This window comes from Amphiura filiformis, chromosome 5, assembly GCF_039555335.1.
Source record: "Amphiura filiformis chromosome 5, Afil_fr2py, whole genome shotgun sequence".
Lineage (NCBI taxonomy): Eukaryota > Metazoa > Echinodermata > Ophiuroidea > Amphilepidida > Amphiuridae > Amphiura > Amphiura filiformis.
In genome coordinates this window covers 70,030,615-70,051,222 of record NC_092632.1, presented here as the reverse complement: position 1 = coordinate 70,051,222, position 20,608 = coordinate 70,030,615, and the positions used below count along the sequence as shown (strand labels likewise).

Below are 20,608 nucleotides of genomic sequence, written 5' to 3'. Positions count from 1 at the left end.
TAATTATAGTTGGCAAGAGTGGGCTTAAATTACGTTTTATGACTGAAATCTATTAAAGCGCTTTCAAAGAAACTTACGTTTGAAAAATAACATAACACATAAAAAGAGTAATTATTATAATATTACACATAATTCCTAAATCAGAATTTCATCTTCAGAAGATAGCAAACATCATTGACTATTCACCTTCATATCCTATTAGTCTAGTCGACTTCCTGCTGAGAAATAGAAGTGTTAGGTGCATTTTTAAAGTTAAAAACGGTATCTATTTTTTTAAAGTCAATTTGGGTATGCTGAATCCAACAACCATGGATACCATAAATAATAGTAATGTTTTGACCTTCTAATTTGCATAAAAACAAAATAACCACCAAAATCATTAAATTAGTATGTAAAACTCTAATGATTTTGGTGGTCATTTTGTTTGATGCAAATTAGCAGGTTAAAGCATATACATTATTTTTTGGTATCCGTGATTCATGGATTCAGCATATTAGGTCATGCCGATTTTAAGGATGAATACCGTACTAGTAAATATGATAGTTCATGATTTAGAGATAAGTTACAACAAAAGGTGAATGATCTTCATGATACAACATTACCTTTATAACACAACAAACGCAGTATATAATACTAAAAGCCACAATAAATGCGCATAATAGTGACATTTTGCATGTTATTTGAAAAAAGGAGTTTGTTCGTCTGCAAAGTAATTTGAAAGAAAATTGTCACAAAATAATTATAACAATAAAAAAAATTGGATGGAGTCGAACCCGCGCTGTCTACAGGAGATGAACAGCACGCTAACCAATTGAGCTATCGGAGACTACTGGTTTTCGTATGGTTTTGTTTATTGACAAGTGTCAAATTAATCATGATATTTAAATTGACAATATTAAGCTAAATAAGTTGAATTTCTGAAATGATCATATCGGTAATCCATATTGTTGTGAAAATATTGTGTCGATTTGTAAAACATAACGCCATGAATCCACGATATACCACCATATTCTTAGAATAAAAGCAATTGACTATGATCAGACTTTATAGCAATGGTTTATCGATGGGATGCATTCATTTGCGCATGGTCATGATGGTGTTTCGTTGGTTTACCGTCGCATCCTAAATACAAAGTCCATACAATATATTTAAATTTCATGATTAGTCTTACTTTAGGAACGAGACTGAATGCGGACATGCTTGAGTTCATGTCACGGTATGCACTATAATAAAAGAGAATCACTACTATCTCTTGATTCAGTTTACGAGTGCATACCGTGGGTTTCAAACTTTTTTACACTTTAAGAATCGATTTTCTTCGAAAAGGCCTTGAATACCGTTGTTCTATAGCCAATAAGCTACGTTTCATGTCCTATAAGCAGCGGGTTAGTTTCAACACTTTTATTCCATTTGTAATAGCTTTTATACCTAAAAATACTTAGTAATGTCACTTGAACATGTTAGCTCAGTTGATAAGTCGTCTGTTTTGTACTCAAAAAGTCCAAGTTCAAATCCTAACGATTTAATTTTTTTTTTTTTGCTTTCTTTTTAAAATAAATAATTTCTCACATCACTGAATTTCTGTTGAAAAAAAAAAAAAAAAAGTGTAGGAATTTTTTTTCATAAATAAGATCACAAATAAAAGCAGAGCATCAACTGAGCTAACACACTGTACTTGTTCATCCATTATTGTATGTAGTCTAAATTAATGCTAACAAGTTGATTTACTCCGTTACTTCACTTGAGGTAGACAGCATTAAATTGGAAAAACAAGTGTGCATGGGTTCGATTCCTTTATTTGTTTTTTGATCACGAGATGTTGTGATAAATTTTATTTTCTTCTATAACTTTAATATAAGATTTTAATTGGTGAAAACAATAATTTGTCATTTTAAAACCTAACTTTTGACAATTAAAGTGACGAATAGTGAACTTAAATATGGCCAAAAATATGGCTTTAAGACTTTTAAAGTGACCAGTCCCTAAATTTAAAATGTAGCCATTTATATTTTTTTGTGGTCAAGCAAATTGATAGGATCTCTTACTGCTCCAAATTTGGTGTCAATATCATAATTACTTTTTGAGTTATAAGCAAAAAACTGAAATTAGATGATTTTTTTCAACTTTTCAAATACAACCATGGCCAAAATGTGTTGGGACACTTATGGAAAACGCATACACAATATTATTGCCTTATTTCCGTTATTGTTAACGTGATAAAGTGGAGGTTTCTTTGGTGACAAGCCTAAACCCTTTCCTAACACCCCAACCCTCCCCCTTCCCCACCAATCAATGTTGGGTGCCACTAGGCGCGTGTGACCAAAAAAGTAGGATTCAACATTGATCGGGGGGAGTGGGGGGTTTATTTAGATTACCCTATCAAACCGTCCCAACACTTATGGCCAGCATTGTAGTCATAATTGGCAATTGAAAATATGAGCATTTCAAGTTATCAACCAATCAGAAATGCTGTTAGATGACCAGTAGTGTCCAGGGGGTTAAAGCAATAATATCAAATTGTATAAAGAATAGATTCCTATTTGAATGTTAGTTTTCACTGATCACATTGTCCCCTTTTATTTTCAAACCAAGAAAATGAAGAAAAATTATGAAAAATTTAATTACAATAAAATTGTCAAGTTTTAATTTTGAAACTGGTGTCCCAGTTTTATGCACTCAGGGAATGTAATGGCTGATTTCGCATGATTTTTCAACAACAACAAAAAAACCCAAAACAGGTACATGTGTACCCTCCATACCCCCTGAATATGCCTCTATAATTAAATATTAAAATAAGAATAAGAAAATAAATTACAATTTACATCACTTTTCACTCTATTTTGACCTAGAATATTGCAGCCTTAGTCAGGATTGTTTGGTGTCAGATTGGTCCACAATTAGTGACATAGTTATATATGAACAAGTAAACCTGCATTTGTGCCTCAACCCCATTAGCTCAGTTGGTAAAGCGCCGGACTTTCGTACAGTTTCATAGCTTCAAAAGCGTTCGATAGTAAGCACATATGCTAACTAACGAGTTTTTACAGTATGTTAGGATCGTTTGGTGTCATTTTGGTCCACAATTTATGACACTTGTTAACATTATTTGAATATTCATTTGTTTACAAAATATATATGGAAACATATTAAAACTCTTTGTTTGTTTCCCTACTAGTGAGCACCACATATGCATTTGGAAGCCCTGGAGGTCTTATCACATTGCGGCTGCCAGATACAAGTTGGATGAGAACAGATCGGGATGACCTTAGTCTTGGTTTTATCACAAGTTCAGAGGATTCAGTGTTGGTGAGAGTGGACAGTGCAACATCGGATGACTTCTTAGAGATGGAAGTGGTAAGTCTAGCATGTTCTCTATTTTTGATTCTGTCTTGAAGGTTTGTTACCAGTGTTCACACCAATGACATATGAGGTACTCCCCATTCCAGAAAAATACAGAACTAATTTTTTGGAATAAAAAAAATATTATCCTGTCTTGCCAAATAAAACATAGCTAAATCCTAATCCTTTAGTTAGTCCTAACTAGCGATAAAAGTCAAATTTTAATATTTAGCCCATTTTTGGAAATAAGGGCCAAAAACATGCGTTTTTAGGGTGTTTTTCATATGCTGTGACAATCAAGCCCAAAGACTTGTACTAAGACTAATTTCAGTTTATGCATTTTGGAAAAGACATATTTCATACTTATAAAGAAACATTTAATTAAAGTAACACAAAATTTTTTGAAAATTAGATCAAAATGTCGGCATATACACAAGATTTTGAATGCTTCAACTTGTTCCAAGATTTTTGTGACTCGATTGTCAGAAAACATGCCAAAAATGCATGTTTTTGGTTCTTTTTTCAAGAAATTAGTAAAATAATGAACTTTTTCTCTTATCTCCAGTTCGGACTAAATGAATGATTAGGATTGAGCTGTTTCATTTGGCAGAACTTGATTCTTTTAATCCCAAAAAATTAGTGCTGTATTTTTCTGGAATGGGGAGTAAAACTTTACACAGCTAAAAGTGATCACTTATGTAAGATTTTGACATGATGACATAATTGGCAAAGAGATTGGACCCAAGAAGAACTGACTCAAATAAAAAAAAATCAAAATTGTTTGATATCAGAAGGACATTTTTGTATTCAGAATTCAATACGATATGCCTGATGTGCTCTCATATCACACAAAAAAATAACATGCAAACATTGCTATCTGATCCCTTAAGATCATTTTCTTTTCTCTTTATTTTTTATCTAGTTAAATGGTAATGTGATGGTGCGGTATAACTTTGGTACAGACGACCACCCAATCATGGAATTAGATCACAGGGTTGACGATGGACTCTACCATGTAGTACAGTTTACAAGGAAAGGAGCCAATGCCACATTACAGGTGGACAGCTTTGGCAAAGTCTTCAAATATCCCAAGGGTATGTAGACTCACAGTTGCTATCTTCCATAGGCGTAGATCCCGGGGAGATGGGGGATAAATCCCCCCAATATTTTGCCAGGGGGGATGGTCCATACAATCTTCCTCCCAATGTTGAGGCCTGTATGCAGGTTTCTGACCAAATTAACCTTAAATTTGCCCCAAAGTGCAAATGTTTGTGCACTTCGTGTGAATTTATTCCACTTTTGTACCATATTTTATCAGTTTATAGCTTCAAAATGGCAAAAACTTGTGTGCGCTTCACGCGCATTTGTACAATAGACTTATTCTGTCACCAAAAAGTGCTGAATTTACTATACTTCAAGAAATTTTTTCCAACCCCATCCCCCCAATGTCAAAAGAAATCTATGCCACTGCTATCTTAAGTAGATAGATGTGTGTGCAAGAAAGAGCCAATAGACCTTTGCAAACCCCATTTGGATATCATCGGAAATTGCTCGGAAATGAGATTACATGGACTTTGAGCAACCAATCACGTACGAGCATGCCTGATGTCATGGTCACCTCAAAATGTGTAAGCCCACCACATCAATTTAAAGGCCAGTCCTGCTGTTGTGCAAGAAATGTGTGAACAATATTTTTTGAAGATATTCTGTGGGTCGGTACCACATTACTTCCGGTTGATGATGCGACTCATGGTCGAGTGAAAACAAGTTCTTGATTTGATTTGTTGTTGATGATTGCTCTCATTGGTGTTGTGTACATTTCAATCGCAAAAAGTCAGTGGAATCAAACAAGTTTTTAAATAAAATAAGTTTTGAATAAACATTTTAAGAATATTTTTGTGTTTGCTAGGTATGATGCCTGTTGCGCATTGAAACTTCGCATTGTACATGATGCTGAAGAGGTTCTTTTTTCTGCATGCTCATTTGGGGGAAATTATTTCATACTTCGGGTTCAATCCAAATGAATCATTAAAATTCGGCTTGAAAAGGTCTATTGAAGATTTGACAATCTAGTTGACTAATTTAAGGTACCTGACCACATATTTTACTCTCAACAAATTGTTTTCATTTTCTCATCAGGTAAACAAGCTCGTTATTTTGATGATCAAGCAATAGTTCACATTGGTGGCAGAGGAACAGGAACTGACGGTCTTCGGAAACGTAGAGCTATAGAAAGAGGATTTGTGGGCCTAGTATCGGGAGTGAATTACAATGATTACAGAATCCTAGACATGGCTGCAAATACCGATGATATGATCACTATTGTGGGGAATGTACGTCAAATACTGAATCCGGAGGGTGCGATCTTAGCTTCCCTGCCACCTATGTTGACAGATTCACAGTACACAGGCACACCTACTAGTGGACCTATCATAACTCCAGCAAGTCAATCTGGTTACATTGACGAGCCTCAAGGAAGACCAACACCTACAAAGGTAAGGTTCTTCTAAATTAAACACTGGTAGTGAACAATTAAAGCCATATTATAACATTTCTGTAAAAATAGATTAGTATTTATTTTCATGTTAGCTTTTACTGTCAGATATGTCCCCTTTTAATTTTTAGCCGAACAAGTGAGGTAAAGCATAGAAAATGGGAATTTACTACTAGCGCCTATGCATGTTACTCCTTGCGGTTGTAATACTGATACGATCCTCGGGGTGTGTGTGTATCCCGCACGTACTGTGCATACGTGTTCGACTAATATTTCCATCGTAATAATAAAACGCCGGTTCCATCATTTTATTCAAAATCTCAGATTTTGACAAAACTACAGCACCTAAAGTCTTGATTTTTGCAGAGTATCTTTATTGACTAAAGTACATTACAATCGTGTAAAACCCAGAATTTAAAAAAATTTTGAGGGCGTTCTCCTCAGCAAATGTTATAATATGGCTTTACTTAGAATTTTGTCTTTCTTTATTAAAAAAAAAAAAAAAAGGACCATCACACACAAAAGATAATAATTCATGCTTGATTAGAATGGGTGGTCAGATATTTTCATATTGTGTCTTGTACCTCACATTGAGGCCTATACCAACATATTCTGATTCCCAAGTTTTCCTGGATTAAATTACACTAGCGGTTTTGATATTAGAAGCAAAAATGTGTTTCACATTGGCCCATAGAACAGTATGGGTTAGTTCCACCTGTCTTGTTAGTTCATAACATCTAAACAGAACATAATATGTGACATGATCAAGGGAAATGAGTCACATGTCAACCCAGGTAGAAAATGAGTTTTACATAGGTTCCTATAAGAGGACATTTAGAGCTTTCAGAAACTGAAAACCCCAAGTTGATATGACTTTTCTTTGCGAAGATACGTCACTTTATCAATCACTGAAAACAATAGAAAACAAAAGAGTTTTAACACTTTCTTTGCCAATATCTCAAAATCAATGTTAGCGACATCCGACTCATTCCCCTTGATCGTGTCACATATGTGACATGATCAAGGGAAATGAGTCACATGTCAACCCAGGTAGAAAATGAGTTTTACATAGGTTCCTATAAGAGGACATTTAGAGCTTTCAGAAACTGAAAACCACATGTTTGCTTTGCAAAGTTATGTCAATTTATGAATCGCTGAAAACAATGTAAAACAAAAGAATTTGAACACTTTCTTTGCCAATATCTCAAAATCAATATTAGCGACATGCGACTCATTTCCCTTGATCGTTTCACATATCAGTCAAGATTAATAGGAACATTTTCACTGGAAAATTTTCTGGACACGTGACACCCATGGGCGCAGACATATTAGCATTATGGAATGTGACCCCGAGCACAGCGGGCGGTCTTCCAATGTATTTGAATAGGAAGAATTTCTCCTTGGATGCAAAATAAGTTACTTGTCGGAAGTTAATAATGTTATAACAAGAGTTTCCGTAGATAAATATTTTTGAAATTACGTTTTGATGATATTGTGAAGAAATTAATATTAATAATTTTGCAATGCATGAATTTCTATCGAAACTGCGGCCAAAAACACCATTCCAATTCAAAATAACTAAGACTTGAATAGCGAGGTCACTGACGTGGGTCAGGGATCAGGCTTGAGGTTACACTCACATTGATACGCATTGGTCGTGTGTCCAGAAAATTTTCCCGTGAAAATTTACCTATTAATCTTGACTGCATATGAGGCCTGGGAATGGGATTATGCACAAAATATAAGCTGTCTTCTGATGCAAAAATCTCTATTTCGATGAATAAAGTGGGGGGGGGGGGGATCAGATTGTTCATCTGGTCACACCCCGTTAAGCTAGAGCATATATTCATTCATAAATAAGATAAAACTGCAAGCAACCTTTATATCTGTGTTGCAGAATCCAGTGCCGATATCACCGACAGGCGATGCTACTAATACTATGGATACCTCTGACATCATCTTTGTCACAACATCTGGATGTGGGTCAGAAGATGACGAAGATTGTGTACCTGCAGGATCAGGTAGGTGTACACGGCCTTGATGCTAACATGTTATCTCATGACTGTCACCTGGTTGTCACATGATTGCCATATGATCAACACATGACTGTCACATGCTTGTCATATGACTGTAACATGACTATGACCTCATTTACTCTAGGGATTTTGATTTTGACTTATTCATTAATCAAATTCAGTCGGAATTCATTATCAGGTATTGTGTAAACAGGTACAGTTGCTGTTTTATTGAGATATTAAAAGTTGCTATCCAATTTGCGTAGGAGATTCATTTAATCAAATAATTCAATAAACAATATCAGCGTTACAAATTCTTGATGCATGGTAGGATGGTTATGGCAAATTGTGGTGCAGGTGAACTCTGACCTATCGGGAAAATTGGGGGCGTGTGCTTACAAAATATTATTTAAAATAATTTACTAAAAGTTTGTTTAAAAACATTGTAATTTAAAATATGTTTAATGATAACCTTTAACATTGTTACAATAATAAATTAATGATTTTAGCAATTTGCCTGAGAGGTCAGAGTTCAGCTGTACCAAAACTGTCCCACAATGCATTGCAAATTTGTAATGCCAATATCGCTTATTAATCTTAGTCACTTTCTAGTCTTTTACTAATACAAACATTCGGATTTTGGTAATCATCTGTGGCAATTGACTTAAGACAAAATGAAAATGGCATCTTTTCATGGTTTAAGGGGGTACTACACCCCTGCCCAATTTTGTGCCTATTTTTGCATTTTTCTCAAAAATTATAGCGCATTGGTGACAAGTAAAATGTGTATATTATAGGGGCAAGGACTACAACTACTGCACTGGATATTTTATTTCAGCACAGACAACAGTTGTGGAGTTACAGTCAAAAATGAGGGAAAACCAATATTTGATCAATAAATCAATAACTACTTGCCTTGAGTTGCTGAATTTTCAGTGCAGTAGTTGTAGTCTTTGCCCCTATAATATACATATCTTACCTATCACCAATGCGCTATAATTTTTGAGAAAAATGCAAAAATAGGCACAAAATTGGCCAGGGGTGTAGTACCCCCTTAAATGGGTTTCAGTAAATGGTTGCCACTAAAACTATCTAATAATAATAATAACCATCAAAAGATCAACTGAAACTTCTCATCGGGTGGTGTTAGAATGCTTGGAAAAAGCACATTAAGCATTAATCTATCGGGTGGTGTTAGAATGCTTGGAAAAAGCACATTAAGCATTTGTCTATTTATCTTGACATTTGGTATGAGTTGGCATATGTTAGTTAATAAATGCATGAATGTTTATTGTTTTATTCATTTGTGTTGGGATTCTGTTCAATTTTTCATTTTTCATTTTGATTTGCATCACTGATTTTATTACATGCTATTAATTACATGCAATTCTACAATATGTGTACATCCATATCAAAAGGATGCACTTGTCGGCTGCTACATGTGTCTCATTTCACATAATAGCTAGGAATAAATACCAGACTCATCTCAAGTGGAGGTCACTTCAAATCATCCCCAAGTACCATGGTTAAGGAGTGCTCTCTGTATTCCTAAACCATATGACTTTGGGATAATCTGAAGTAACCTCCACTTGAAATGAGTCTGGTATTTATTCCTAGCTATTATGTAAATGAGACACATGTAGCAGCCGACAAGTGCATCCTTTTGATATGGATGTGAGGCCTACACATATTATATGCTGCTTTCAGAATTCATGCAAAGCAAACTTGATACCATCATCCTTGATTTAGGGTTTGATAAAATCTTCATTGCAGTTATGAGCAGATGCACATAATTATTTCAAAAAAGTTGATAACCGTTTGTCTCTTCTTGGAGGCATAGAGTACCAGACACATTGGTAATAACCAAACCATTCTTGTACACGGTCAGGTTAAGGTCATTAATTTTAATGCACTCAGTGACCGGTGTTGTTACCGCCAAAGCGATTCAAAACGTTTTCATCTGCAAATCACTGAAGTTTGGGTTCTCAGTGGTTTTCTATGGCGAAACTATTTGAACAAAACTGTTTAGATACAAATTGTACAGTGTACATTGAGATCGCCAACAAAATGTATGTTATGTGGTGAGCCACCGTTTCAATTCCTGTATAAATTATATCTCCCGGGACCACAGAGTGATTTTCAGAGAAAAAAAAGATATTGTTTTTAGCTGCTGTCGTGCAACTATTATCTCATATAACACAGGTTATTTTAAATAAAACAACAAGACAAAGCCAATTTGTTTTACTCCAAAAATAATGATGTTGCACATGTCTAATACATGAGATGATAGATGCACAACAGCAGATAAAAACCAATACCTGTTATCTCATTCTTAAACACTTCAATTCAAATAAAAATTTTAATCAAATTAAACCCTACATTTTACAAGGAATTACCAAAGGCTATATGTACCTTTGTTTGGTTCAAATATGGTGTATCGCATTGACACGCATGCGCTAATTGCATTGACACGCATGCAGGCCCGTACGTAGGGGGGTGTGGTCGCACCCCCCCCCCAAATGTGCGAAAGTATACAAAAAGTCCCAAAATATGACAATTTGCGAGTGTAGCGAGGAAAAAATCAGTGTTTTTACGCTTTTTTGGCCAAAAAAGGTCCAAATTTTTGAGGAAAAGTCCACTTTTTACAAAATCACCCCCCGTTGGAAAAAAGGTCCACTTTTTCAAAATCCTGCGTACGGGCCTGCACGCATGCGCTGAACCATGTTATATCGTGTCAGGAACCAATGAGATTGCAGGGACTTTCTGAAGTGTTTAATGCTCTGCGTGCTAGTCCTTCGCTTCAACGGAAAAAAGTTTGAAGTTTTTAACTATTTTCTCAAAATATCAAGAGCTATCTTAAAACTACTGAACCAATACCAGGCTTGTTTGTAGTACTCATTTTAATGCATATTTCATGCTGATTCCAAATATGGTCATGAAAATTTACATTTATGAAATTTTTGAATTTGAATTTTTTTTTAAACATATCGTCTGCAGTCGACACCCGCGTGAAGAGAGTTAAGAATCAAGTCTATATAGGGAATCCACATAGTTTACATGGTAAATCTGCAATCAAGCAATTATTATGAAGCATTAAATCTGTGCAAGTGCGCTGGTCCTGTGATCGGGTGCGATTTCTGACAATTTTTTGGCAGCTTCAAGCTGATAGTGTGCCATTCTTGTAACTGTTGCTTTGAATTCAGCAATGAATAAAAATTATACTTTTATCAATTATGATGATTGGTTATTGGTTCCACTTACACACAAACCTTTGTTTTCAATTAATGTTAACACACAATTCATTCATTTTCCAGTTAACCTTTTGTTTCTTACAAAACTCATTTGAATTCATACAAAGGTTATTTCAAAAAGAAATATTGGAAAATTAAAATATATTCCTTACTTTTTCAATGTCTGTAAAGTTTAATCTTTATTTGTATATCATTGTATTTTTTGTTTTTGTTTTTCTTTATTATACCCCCCCATTTATAATTTTGAAAGTAGTACTTTTATACTTGTTATTTAATACCCACTATGTGAAACAATTTTAAGTCACTTCAATATATACTATGAAGAAATAGGGCTTCAGAGTGGTGTGTGTGAGTAATTTGTGTTTTCCTGAAAGTTAACTTGTTAAAAGGTAAGGGGGAAAATTGCAGCATAATTTATAACAGAGGCAAACTTTTTTGTAAATTAAATATAATGTTAAAATAATTATAGTTTAATTTAACAAGATCGTTATTGTCTCCTCCAATATAAGCTCAACTTTGTAATTGTAAAATAATGTCACATGGCACGAACGTGCTGACCCTATTTCAAGAATGCTCTAACCCCTGCTGCATTTGCACACCGAAATATGTTTGGCAGCCCAGTTGTGATATGCCTTTTTTGAGCTCATTTATTTGACTGTGTGTGAAATAAAAGGTACATCCTGGAAAGTTGGTTTAACATTTTCTTCTTTATTTTTGGCTCTGTTTTTGTCGCATTTCTCACCACACTTTTCTTTCTTGGTTTTCTACACTGCTTCTCCTTGCCTGTCATGTGGATGCCACAGTCACAAAAGGTAATATTTTGTCACCATGGTTACTCATGATTGTGATTAGTCTTGCACTGGATAATGCTGCTAAATTCAGTGTGTGAAACTATACACGTGGCAACACCCTTTTCTATACATGCCAGGTGTGTTAAACCTACTACCTGAAATCATTTTCTCAAAAGCTTTTTCAAAAGACAAGGAATTGCAGCTTTTCCTATAATGTGATGTATGCAGAATTTTGCACCAATGCAGCTCAAAGTCTTTAGTTGCTTTTTATTTCAAAATTTCATCAAATTGAAGGTAAAAGTGTTTATTATTTGATAATAATATAAGAACATGTGATAATTATGAAAAAATTTTAGCCCAACATCTGATGTATATGAAAAACAAGTTTTGAAATTTTAAGCTTAAGTGTTCACCAATATTTAGTGAGCGGTATTGTGTAGCTTTTGTAATATGTTAGCTTCACATTGTCAATGAATTGTATCTTAGGAATTTGACAGCACATAGTGCTTACTAACAATTATTACATTTATAAAATTAAGATTTCTCAATTGCCTTTCAAAATCAGGCAAAGACATTCATCATCACATTTTGGCAAAATTGTTTTTCCTTAACTTTTGATATGCGGTAAACAGCATTTTTCTCTGAAATCCGGTGCTCTGTTTATCCTGGATCTGACACCAAAAACAAAACCACCAAGATTCTCCCAGCATGCGCTTTAAATGCATGCTACATTAATGGCTAAATCGGAATAGTGAGAACCATCAAGATAATATTGAGAATTGTTGCGTGAAAAGAGAGAAGAAAAAAAAACTCCAATTGATACCGGCAGGTCATTTGACTGATAATTAGACTATAAATGGCTAAACATCGTTCTTTTTTTATTGTTGATCTTTACACATTCACGTCATGTCACAGGCAAAGGTAGATGTTACTGAACAATACTTTTTTCAAAACAAGAAATTAGTATTACTCAAATCAGTTTTGATATTTTCACCCCCATATGCATGAGACACTTCATCTGAACTTTGACCCAACACATCCTCAGTGTGCACTTATCCAATATCCTTTAATGCACAAGATTTGAACTTTGACCTTGGTTGTTGGGATCAATCGAAATTTCAGAGAAAAGGCAAAGGTCGCTATGTGAGGGTAACTTTTGTAGATATCCAGCACATAGAGGACGATTTAAAACAAGTAAAAGGCCATTGCCAGTTTATTTGCATTGACTGATCCCCTTTTCTTTGCTTAGAAAAGAAAAATCCCGTTATGTATATCTGGACTAATTCATCCTAGTAAGATTTTACCCTTAAAGATTGCAACACCAAGGTAGCCCTGTAGATCCCGCATGGCAAACATAGCTTATGCCATGTATCAAGTTGCAATGTTGATGATGAGGTATTGTAAAACTAAAACATATACATATAATACTGTCCATTTTATAGCACTGGACGCTGAAATCTAGTTTGGTGTTTAGGGTTATTCCAGTTAGAATCCATACACCCCCTATGGAAGATTTGACTTTAATCTCCAACAGAGGGAGTGTGAATTTCCATATGAAAACTATACCCCCTGTGTGGGAGATTAAGGTCATGTCTTCCGTAAGAGGGTGTATGGATTTTAATTGTTACAGCCCATTCTTACTGTTGTAATTAGGTTTAATTTGGTGTTTACTATTTTGTATTTGCTAGGTTTCTTTTGAGTCAGTAAATGTAGCACTGCTAGTTAAAACTACTCGAAATTAATGTGTAATTACCCCGGGGGGGTACTCAAGTTTGGTTTTGGTAGGGACGTGCCGCTGAGATTTTGGAAGTGGACCCATAAATATACCAATTTTTCAAGAAATTTGGACCCATTGATATACCAAAAGTCAAAATTTTCGGCCGAATTTAACCAAAATTGTCTTAGTTTTTACAAATTTTCCCAAAATTTTGGGAAATGTTTTGCTAGATTAAGGAAAAAATGGGCTGTATTTAGAAAAAATTGAGAAAATTTTGAAAAAAGGACCCATTCATATACCAAAATAGGCTTTGAAAAAGGGGTCATTGATATACCAGGAGGCCGAAAATGCTACCCATGTTTGCGGCACGTCCCCGTATGGCCATTTGTACTGAGTACCCCCCCCCCGGGTAATTACCGCAGTTTGTATAATCCCAAGTTGCATGATAAATGAGATCCAAACCACACTAACTAGTATGGAGTATTGCTATTGCGCATTTTGTGTATTCATGAACAGTTAATGGTCAAAACTTTTAAGCATGTTTTACTGTAGATATTCTACACGATGTTCTTCCTTACAGATGGAAATAATCAAGTTTTTTCCATCTCTCTTGAATTCAGGTACGGATGATATTTTTACACCAGCGGAAGATTCCACTGATTCTACCAAATTTACTCCAGCGGACACAACCCCATCAAGTACCGTTACCCTTACACCCATTCCTGAAACGAGTACTGAATTTGGATCTGGCTGCGAAGACTCTGATGACAGTGAATGTCAAATAAATCCCGGCAAAGACAACAAGCCGGCAGTGTCAAGTACAAAAAAGACGGGTGAAGTGCAGACAGATTCTGAAACAGGTACTCAGGTCAAGCCGGGTGTAAGTAACGGACTCGCTTTTATAGGCCAAACTGGCATGGTTATTGGACTGGTCGCTGCGGGCGCCCTCGTATTCCTACTCATTGTAGTCATAATCTACAAGTGTAGGAATCGCAATGAGGGATCGTACCGTATCAACGAGAGCCGTAACTATGACAATGTAAACGAGGGAGGAGCGGGGACGCGGTCAGCACTTTTACCACAAAATGCAACCAACGGCACCGTTCCGACCAAACCCAAACCTAAATTGCCTCCTGAATACGCCTCTAAGGAGTGGTATGTATGAGCTGGTGGAACTGCCTGCGTAGCTGTCTGCCAGCCGGCTGCTGATACTGCAACAACTCTTATACTTCCAGTCTTTTTCTTGGACAAGTGTTTTTATGATAGAAAAAAAGATTTCTTTTTATTTAGAACTTGATTCACTCGTTGCTTGTGAGCCAGTGAATTTGGACAACAAGCAAATTTCTGTACTAATATGGCAACTTGTGATTTATTTGCCTAGGTGAAATATAAATACAATTTGCTATGTCACATCTGAAAACAAATTTCTAATCCAAGGCATACAGACTAGAAGCATAACTCTGACTCCTTGTTTATATAACTTGAGAAAAAAAAGCAAAAACAAAAATTTATAAATATGCATTTGTGTCACCAGTGTTTTTCATTACTATATGTAGAGTTATTTGTAAGTTTTGTGTGTTCAATTGTATGGGAAATAACTTCCAATCATGTTTTCAAAAGAAGAAGAAAGAATATGCTAGCGGTGTTTCTAGTTACTTTGTAAATATGTAAAATTTTATTTTATCAAAAATAGTACAATGTGTCACAGTCTGGATTGACTTTAATTTGTACTGTGTATATTGACTGTCACATTAACTCCTGAAATTTGTGTATTATATTCTAAGATTTATGTAAATATATTTATTGCTAAGTTTTTAAACTAAGTCCAAGGTATTCATAATGTTGAGGTTATTCATTTATGAATGAGTGAATTTGAGATTATAGTGTTTTACCTCTGGCAACCCACTCTGTAGTGGAGCTACAATTTTATTTTGTTGTGTGCCAAAATATTTGATATTGTTTGTGTGTTTTTCTTGAGTTCGGTCCTGAAATATTGCTCAGGTTGTTGTTGTTGTTGTTGTTGTTGTTGTAACTTTCCAGTGACTGTTCATTAATTTCTTTATGCTAGAGCACTTTTGAAACACCCTACATTCTTTATGCTAATGCACTTTTGAAACACCCTATATTCTGGTAGTTTTCGAAGCAACCCAAAATTAGGAAAACAGATTAAGATTATGCAGATCTCTTCTAAACATTACAATGGTTCTGAGTATTTTTGGGGGACGCGTATTTGATGCCATACAGTTGGGATGATTGGGACTATGTTGAAACTGCAGGTTCAGTTTTTAAACATGTGTCTTATGTTTCAAATCATGTCTGATATAATGTAAAAAAGTGATGTTAGTAGCGTAAATGTATACGTCTGTCAAAAGTTTGTTTTGCTTTGGTTAGCTGGTGACCATTCTCATATTTAACGCATTAAAAGAGTTGTGGCGTTCATACTAGTTGTATATTACACAGGTTTATATGGCAGAGAAATATCACATATGATGGTACTCTATATTTTACCTCAGTACCTGCCACGGCTATGATGTTTCAATTTGAAGACAGTATGAGCCCTACAACTCATGGAACCAACAAAAACAGGATAGGTTTGGCAATTAAGGGATGCTCAATCACACTTGATAGGTAGACCTTGGTTTTATCAGTTCTGTGGTACGCTTCCATGGTACACTTATCGTAATTTCATGTTTTACTACAGCAAGTAAATTTGAATTCTAATGATGCAATTGTAAAGTGGCTTTGATCTTTGCAGACTTTAATGACATTTGTACAGTCAAACAGTAATTGCTATTTTTCTATCTTTTTTTGAAAGTCATCATTTCTAGTCAACTTAATCAGCTAGGAATTAAGTCTTCATAAAATCCAATTCTCAACTCCAAGTAAGCACTCTCTTAATTGCCACTCTTAGTTTTTAGACAGGGGAGTATTTTCCCATTCCAAGTCAGCAATTGCCACAAAAATTTTTGACTTAAAGCTTTAAGTAACAAGGAGAAGATAGGAAATGCAAGGTTGTTGAGCAGAATCATACAAATGTGTGTGGTGCATGATGGAAGCTTATCCAAAGCACCCAAGCTCTCTCTCCAAGACTAAAATTATGGTTTGTTTGCTGTAACAGAAGTAGTTCAAAATTGTCTCAATTATTTTTTATTTACAGTGCAATAGTGTTGATACCAAAAAAACCATTCTGTTAATTATTTTTATTTTGTACAGTTTACACTATATAGTTATAATACTACTTTTTAAAAATTGTAACCTGTGTCTGGCTACAGCAAACAAACTATTTATTTTTGGCTTTTAAAGTACTGATATGCCAAGTCAAATCTTGCAGCTTGTTCCTGTGTCTGCCCTCCAGGCAAGTCGTCCATGCAGATTAGTCCGCAAAATGGGACGTAATGAAATCACCAGATTGGCATCGTGTACAAATGGCTGTTTAGTAGTAGCATGGAGGTTGTAATGGAGCAAACTGCAAGAATTGAGTCCGTACTAAATATATGTAGACTTATCTATTACTTTTCTTATTTAAACTGTAAAAGATCTATAGATTCTTATTACTAAACTAGTACTCATCCAATCTCCCTGTTATGTCCTGTACTCGACTATCTATCTACGTAGGTAAGTTCCCGATAATATTCAATCCTAGCATGACACGATATAAATGTAGATGAGTTTGGGTGTATAAATTCAATCTCAGGAAAAAAAATAATATACTGATAGTAAAAAAAATATTGATAAAAATTATAAAAGGAAGAAAAAAAGGAATAAAAATAATTTCAATACTGTTGCATTAAGGTTGTCAACACTGGAAGTGTTGCCATGTTGGGTGAACCTATGGTGGTGTGAATCAGGATTTTAAGATAAAATTGATGTTTTTTAATTAGATTGGATATATGAATCTCTGAATTGTTACGACCATCTTACGCAACAAATCAAGTTCTTGTGATTTGAATATGCATTTGACCATGCCATGGACACCATATTCAATATGTCGTGTCAAGTACAAGCAGATGTGAACAATATCATACCATGCTACATGCATTTCAAACATGCTGTTATCAGTGTATGATTAGTTGTGCTGTTTTTATTGACTGCACAGGAACTTCCTGAATTAATCTACGAAGATTTACTGAAAAGGTCAATATTTTAAATAATTAGCGGTGAATATATGCCACCTGTATTACCCAAATTTCAAATCAAATGACCTGCATGCATAGACGCAAAATATGTATAGCCCATTCACCAATAGGTGAAGTCCCCGTGCATTCTTGCATATTCATGAGGGCCAATTGTACATGTCAAACAAATCACGCCAGTATTGCGTGCCTTCGCATTAGCGCATGTGTGTCTTACGCGAAAGATGGTAAAAATATGTGGTATGTGGGTAGCAGTTTTGTCTCCCGCACTTCATGGATGAATGTCCATCATTAACGGGTAATATGCTGGGATTTTGCCTGTTTAAGATTGGTCTATATCGCTTTAGTTTATGCCTGTTTCCTATTGCACAATCTAATCCTGTGCTTTGTAACTTGAGGCTAATTCATGTCATAAAGGCTACCCTTTAGATATGGGCAACAGCAAATTCCCTTCAATATGGCAGCTGATCAAACACATCATTGAATACCTCTATACCAAAAAGACATTCTGCAACAAGTGAATGTGTCATTCTTTTACATCTTTTAAAAAATAAATAAAACAACAGAGGAAACACCCAATTTTTTGAAAGCCTTATTACTTTTTGGGTATCAATCACATTACTACCATGGCAACCAAACTTGTACTGGATGTTGACTCCTTAATGCAATAGTCTTGACTCAAGTCTGATTAGTTTGATGAGCAACCTCTATGCCCACACCTGCCGTTTGTACGCGATGCCATGTTGAATTATTGCTTGGAGGGCAGACAATTTCTGAAACAAAGCAACAGACTTGTGACAGACTGAACTCCTTACAGTTTAGGTATCTCTTTTGGATAATTTTTCTCGGGACTTCCCATGATAAAAGAGGAAATTGGGCTTGTTATCCTCAATGCATGTAGGTAGCCACCTTGCAAGACGGTACTATTTTCCCGTGGCTAGAAGCTCCTTGAAAAATCAACCAGGATACCCTACTGTAGGAGAAATTGTAGTAAACCTTGATGGTCAAGATAAAAAAAATCTTGTTTTATGTAAAATCTGTGAGCTTTTTCTTTGAAAGGTATAAAATATAACATTTTGAAGTAAAAATCATTTGATATTTAATGTTTATCTGAATCAAGTTAGTATTTTTCACTTGTAAATTATATTTAGCATTGACTATACAATATTAGCAGAAGATTACTTTAAAAAGGAAGACAGATAATTTGTGAAGCAGGTTTTTTTTTTGTCTTGGCCTTAAGTGTATATTTATATAATATTAAATATTATATATCTTATGTAATGACGGATGAACCATATGCCATCTAGTGATTGATTTCTACATGTTGAACAAAAAAAAATCTTAATAGCAACACATATGGTTGTATAGTAAGTCAATGTGGTGAAGGTATTTCTAGTATCTATCAGCAAGGGTGCTGGGAAGTGTTTCTATATTCATTACAAAATGGCTGTACCAACTTTGTGGATGATCACAGAAAAATTATTTTGAAATGAAAGAATTGTAAGAATGAACATTAAAAGTGTAACATATGATTGTAAATGCAGATTATATGATAAGAACGTCATAAGAACTGAGAACAATTTTTGTTTAAGTAAAATTTGTGACAAACTATAATTGTGATCTACTCTTTCGTTGATAAGAGGGCAGTGGGAAGCATGGTAAATTGATTATGCAAGTGCAATTTGAAAGTGCAAAATAAGAAATATATAAAATCAAATAATATATATATATATATGAAAGATGATGAACCTAAATTATAAGTATATGGTGACTCCACATGAGAGTGGGATCCACATTAGTATGATCTCCTGGGACGTACGTGCATCCATAATAGAAAGTATCTATACGGCACTGAGATCGGCATCCAGGAAGTGATTGCATAGTGAGTATGTTTCTTGTAAGTGCATGTTCGTATAGACCACTTGACATGTGACGTCATTGCCCTGCAGTATGTACGCCAATTACGGCAATTTCCATTGTTCTTTGCCCTGCAGTGTGCGGACACATCTTAGTTTGCTCAGGGCACGTGCATTTTAAATCGCCCACCACATTTCATATAGTACAAGAAAGTAATTGAATAGTGTAGCGGTTTGTTCAAGCATATCGATAGACCAGTCCCTCACCTTTGTTGATTGATAAACAATGATGTCAAGTGGTCTAGGGCGCTCATGTTGCAATGCTTTGTGTAAGGCCCTCATGGTGCAATACTATCTGCTCGCACTGTCGTGCACAAAAATTGAATCCAATTGATCCGCATCCCAGGAGTGTGTATTAGTGCAGATTATATTTCTCATGTCGAATCGCCCATTGTCAGTAAAATAACATTGATCAAAACATAAACAAAGTACGATCTTGTTACGCAAATAAAGGGTAATGTTTGAAGGCAGAAATTTAGGCTTTCCATGCAGGCCTGCTGACAAGGGAGGAGGGTTAATGGGGGACCCCAATGGCCTGGGTCTATCAAAGGGCACCAAGAGTACACACCCAGTCTTGAACAGAGCTTTTCAGTCTTATTTTTGTTCCTCACAAGCTTCTACTAGTTACATGTGTTTTAATTACACGAAACGTACATTTTGAGAAACGTACATTTTGATTAACTCCAGGCCTGGTCCAGCTCTCTGGGATTATTCATTCAGTGAGTTTGTTAAGTAAGGATTGGAGATGAAAATGATCAAGTGCATGTAGGTAGCTCGTCTTACTTGAGCCTGAGAGCCAGGTTTTAGCAAATATCTTATTTACAAAGTTCTTCCCTTTATAACATTTAAAAGTTTCAGGATTTAAGGTCGGTCTGTATGGAACGTCTTTATTTATTCTTACTCAGAAATTATTATCTTGATTGACAGTTTTCTTTTTTATTCAATTAATACT

At 35.2% G+C, this 20,608-nt stretch overlaps 1 protein-coding gene across 1 annotated transcript in view; it reads left to right on the top strand.

Annotated features, from left to right (window-relative positions):
- The window catches only part of LOC140152363 (neurexin-1-like), a 241,557-nt gene extending 225,895 nt beyond the window's left edge, over positions 1 to 15,662 (top strand). Inside the window, 6 exon segments of the mRNA XM_072174668.1 lie at positions 3,176 to 3,354; positions 4,262 to 4,433; positions 5,479 to 5,834; positions 7,731 to 7,854; positions 11,903 to 11,911; positions 14,228 to 15,662. Coding sequence (XP_072030769.1) covers positions 3,176 to 3,354; positions 4,262 to 4,433; positions 5,479 to 5,834; positions 7,731 to 7,854; positions 11,903 to 11,911; positions 14,228 to 14,772 — 1,385 coding nt within the window. The 3' untranslated portion in view covers positions 14,773 to 15,662.
- Positions 15,663 to 20,608: the final 4,946 nt, after the last annotated feature.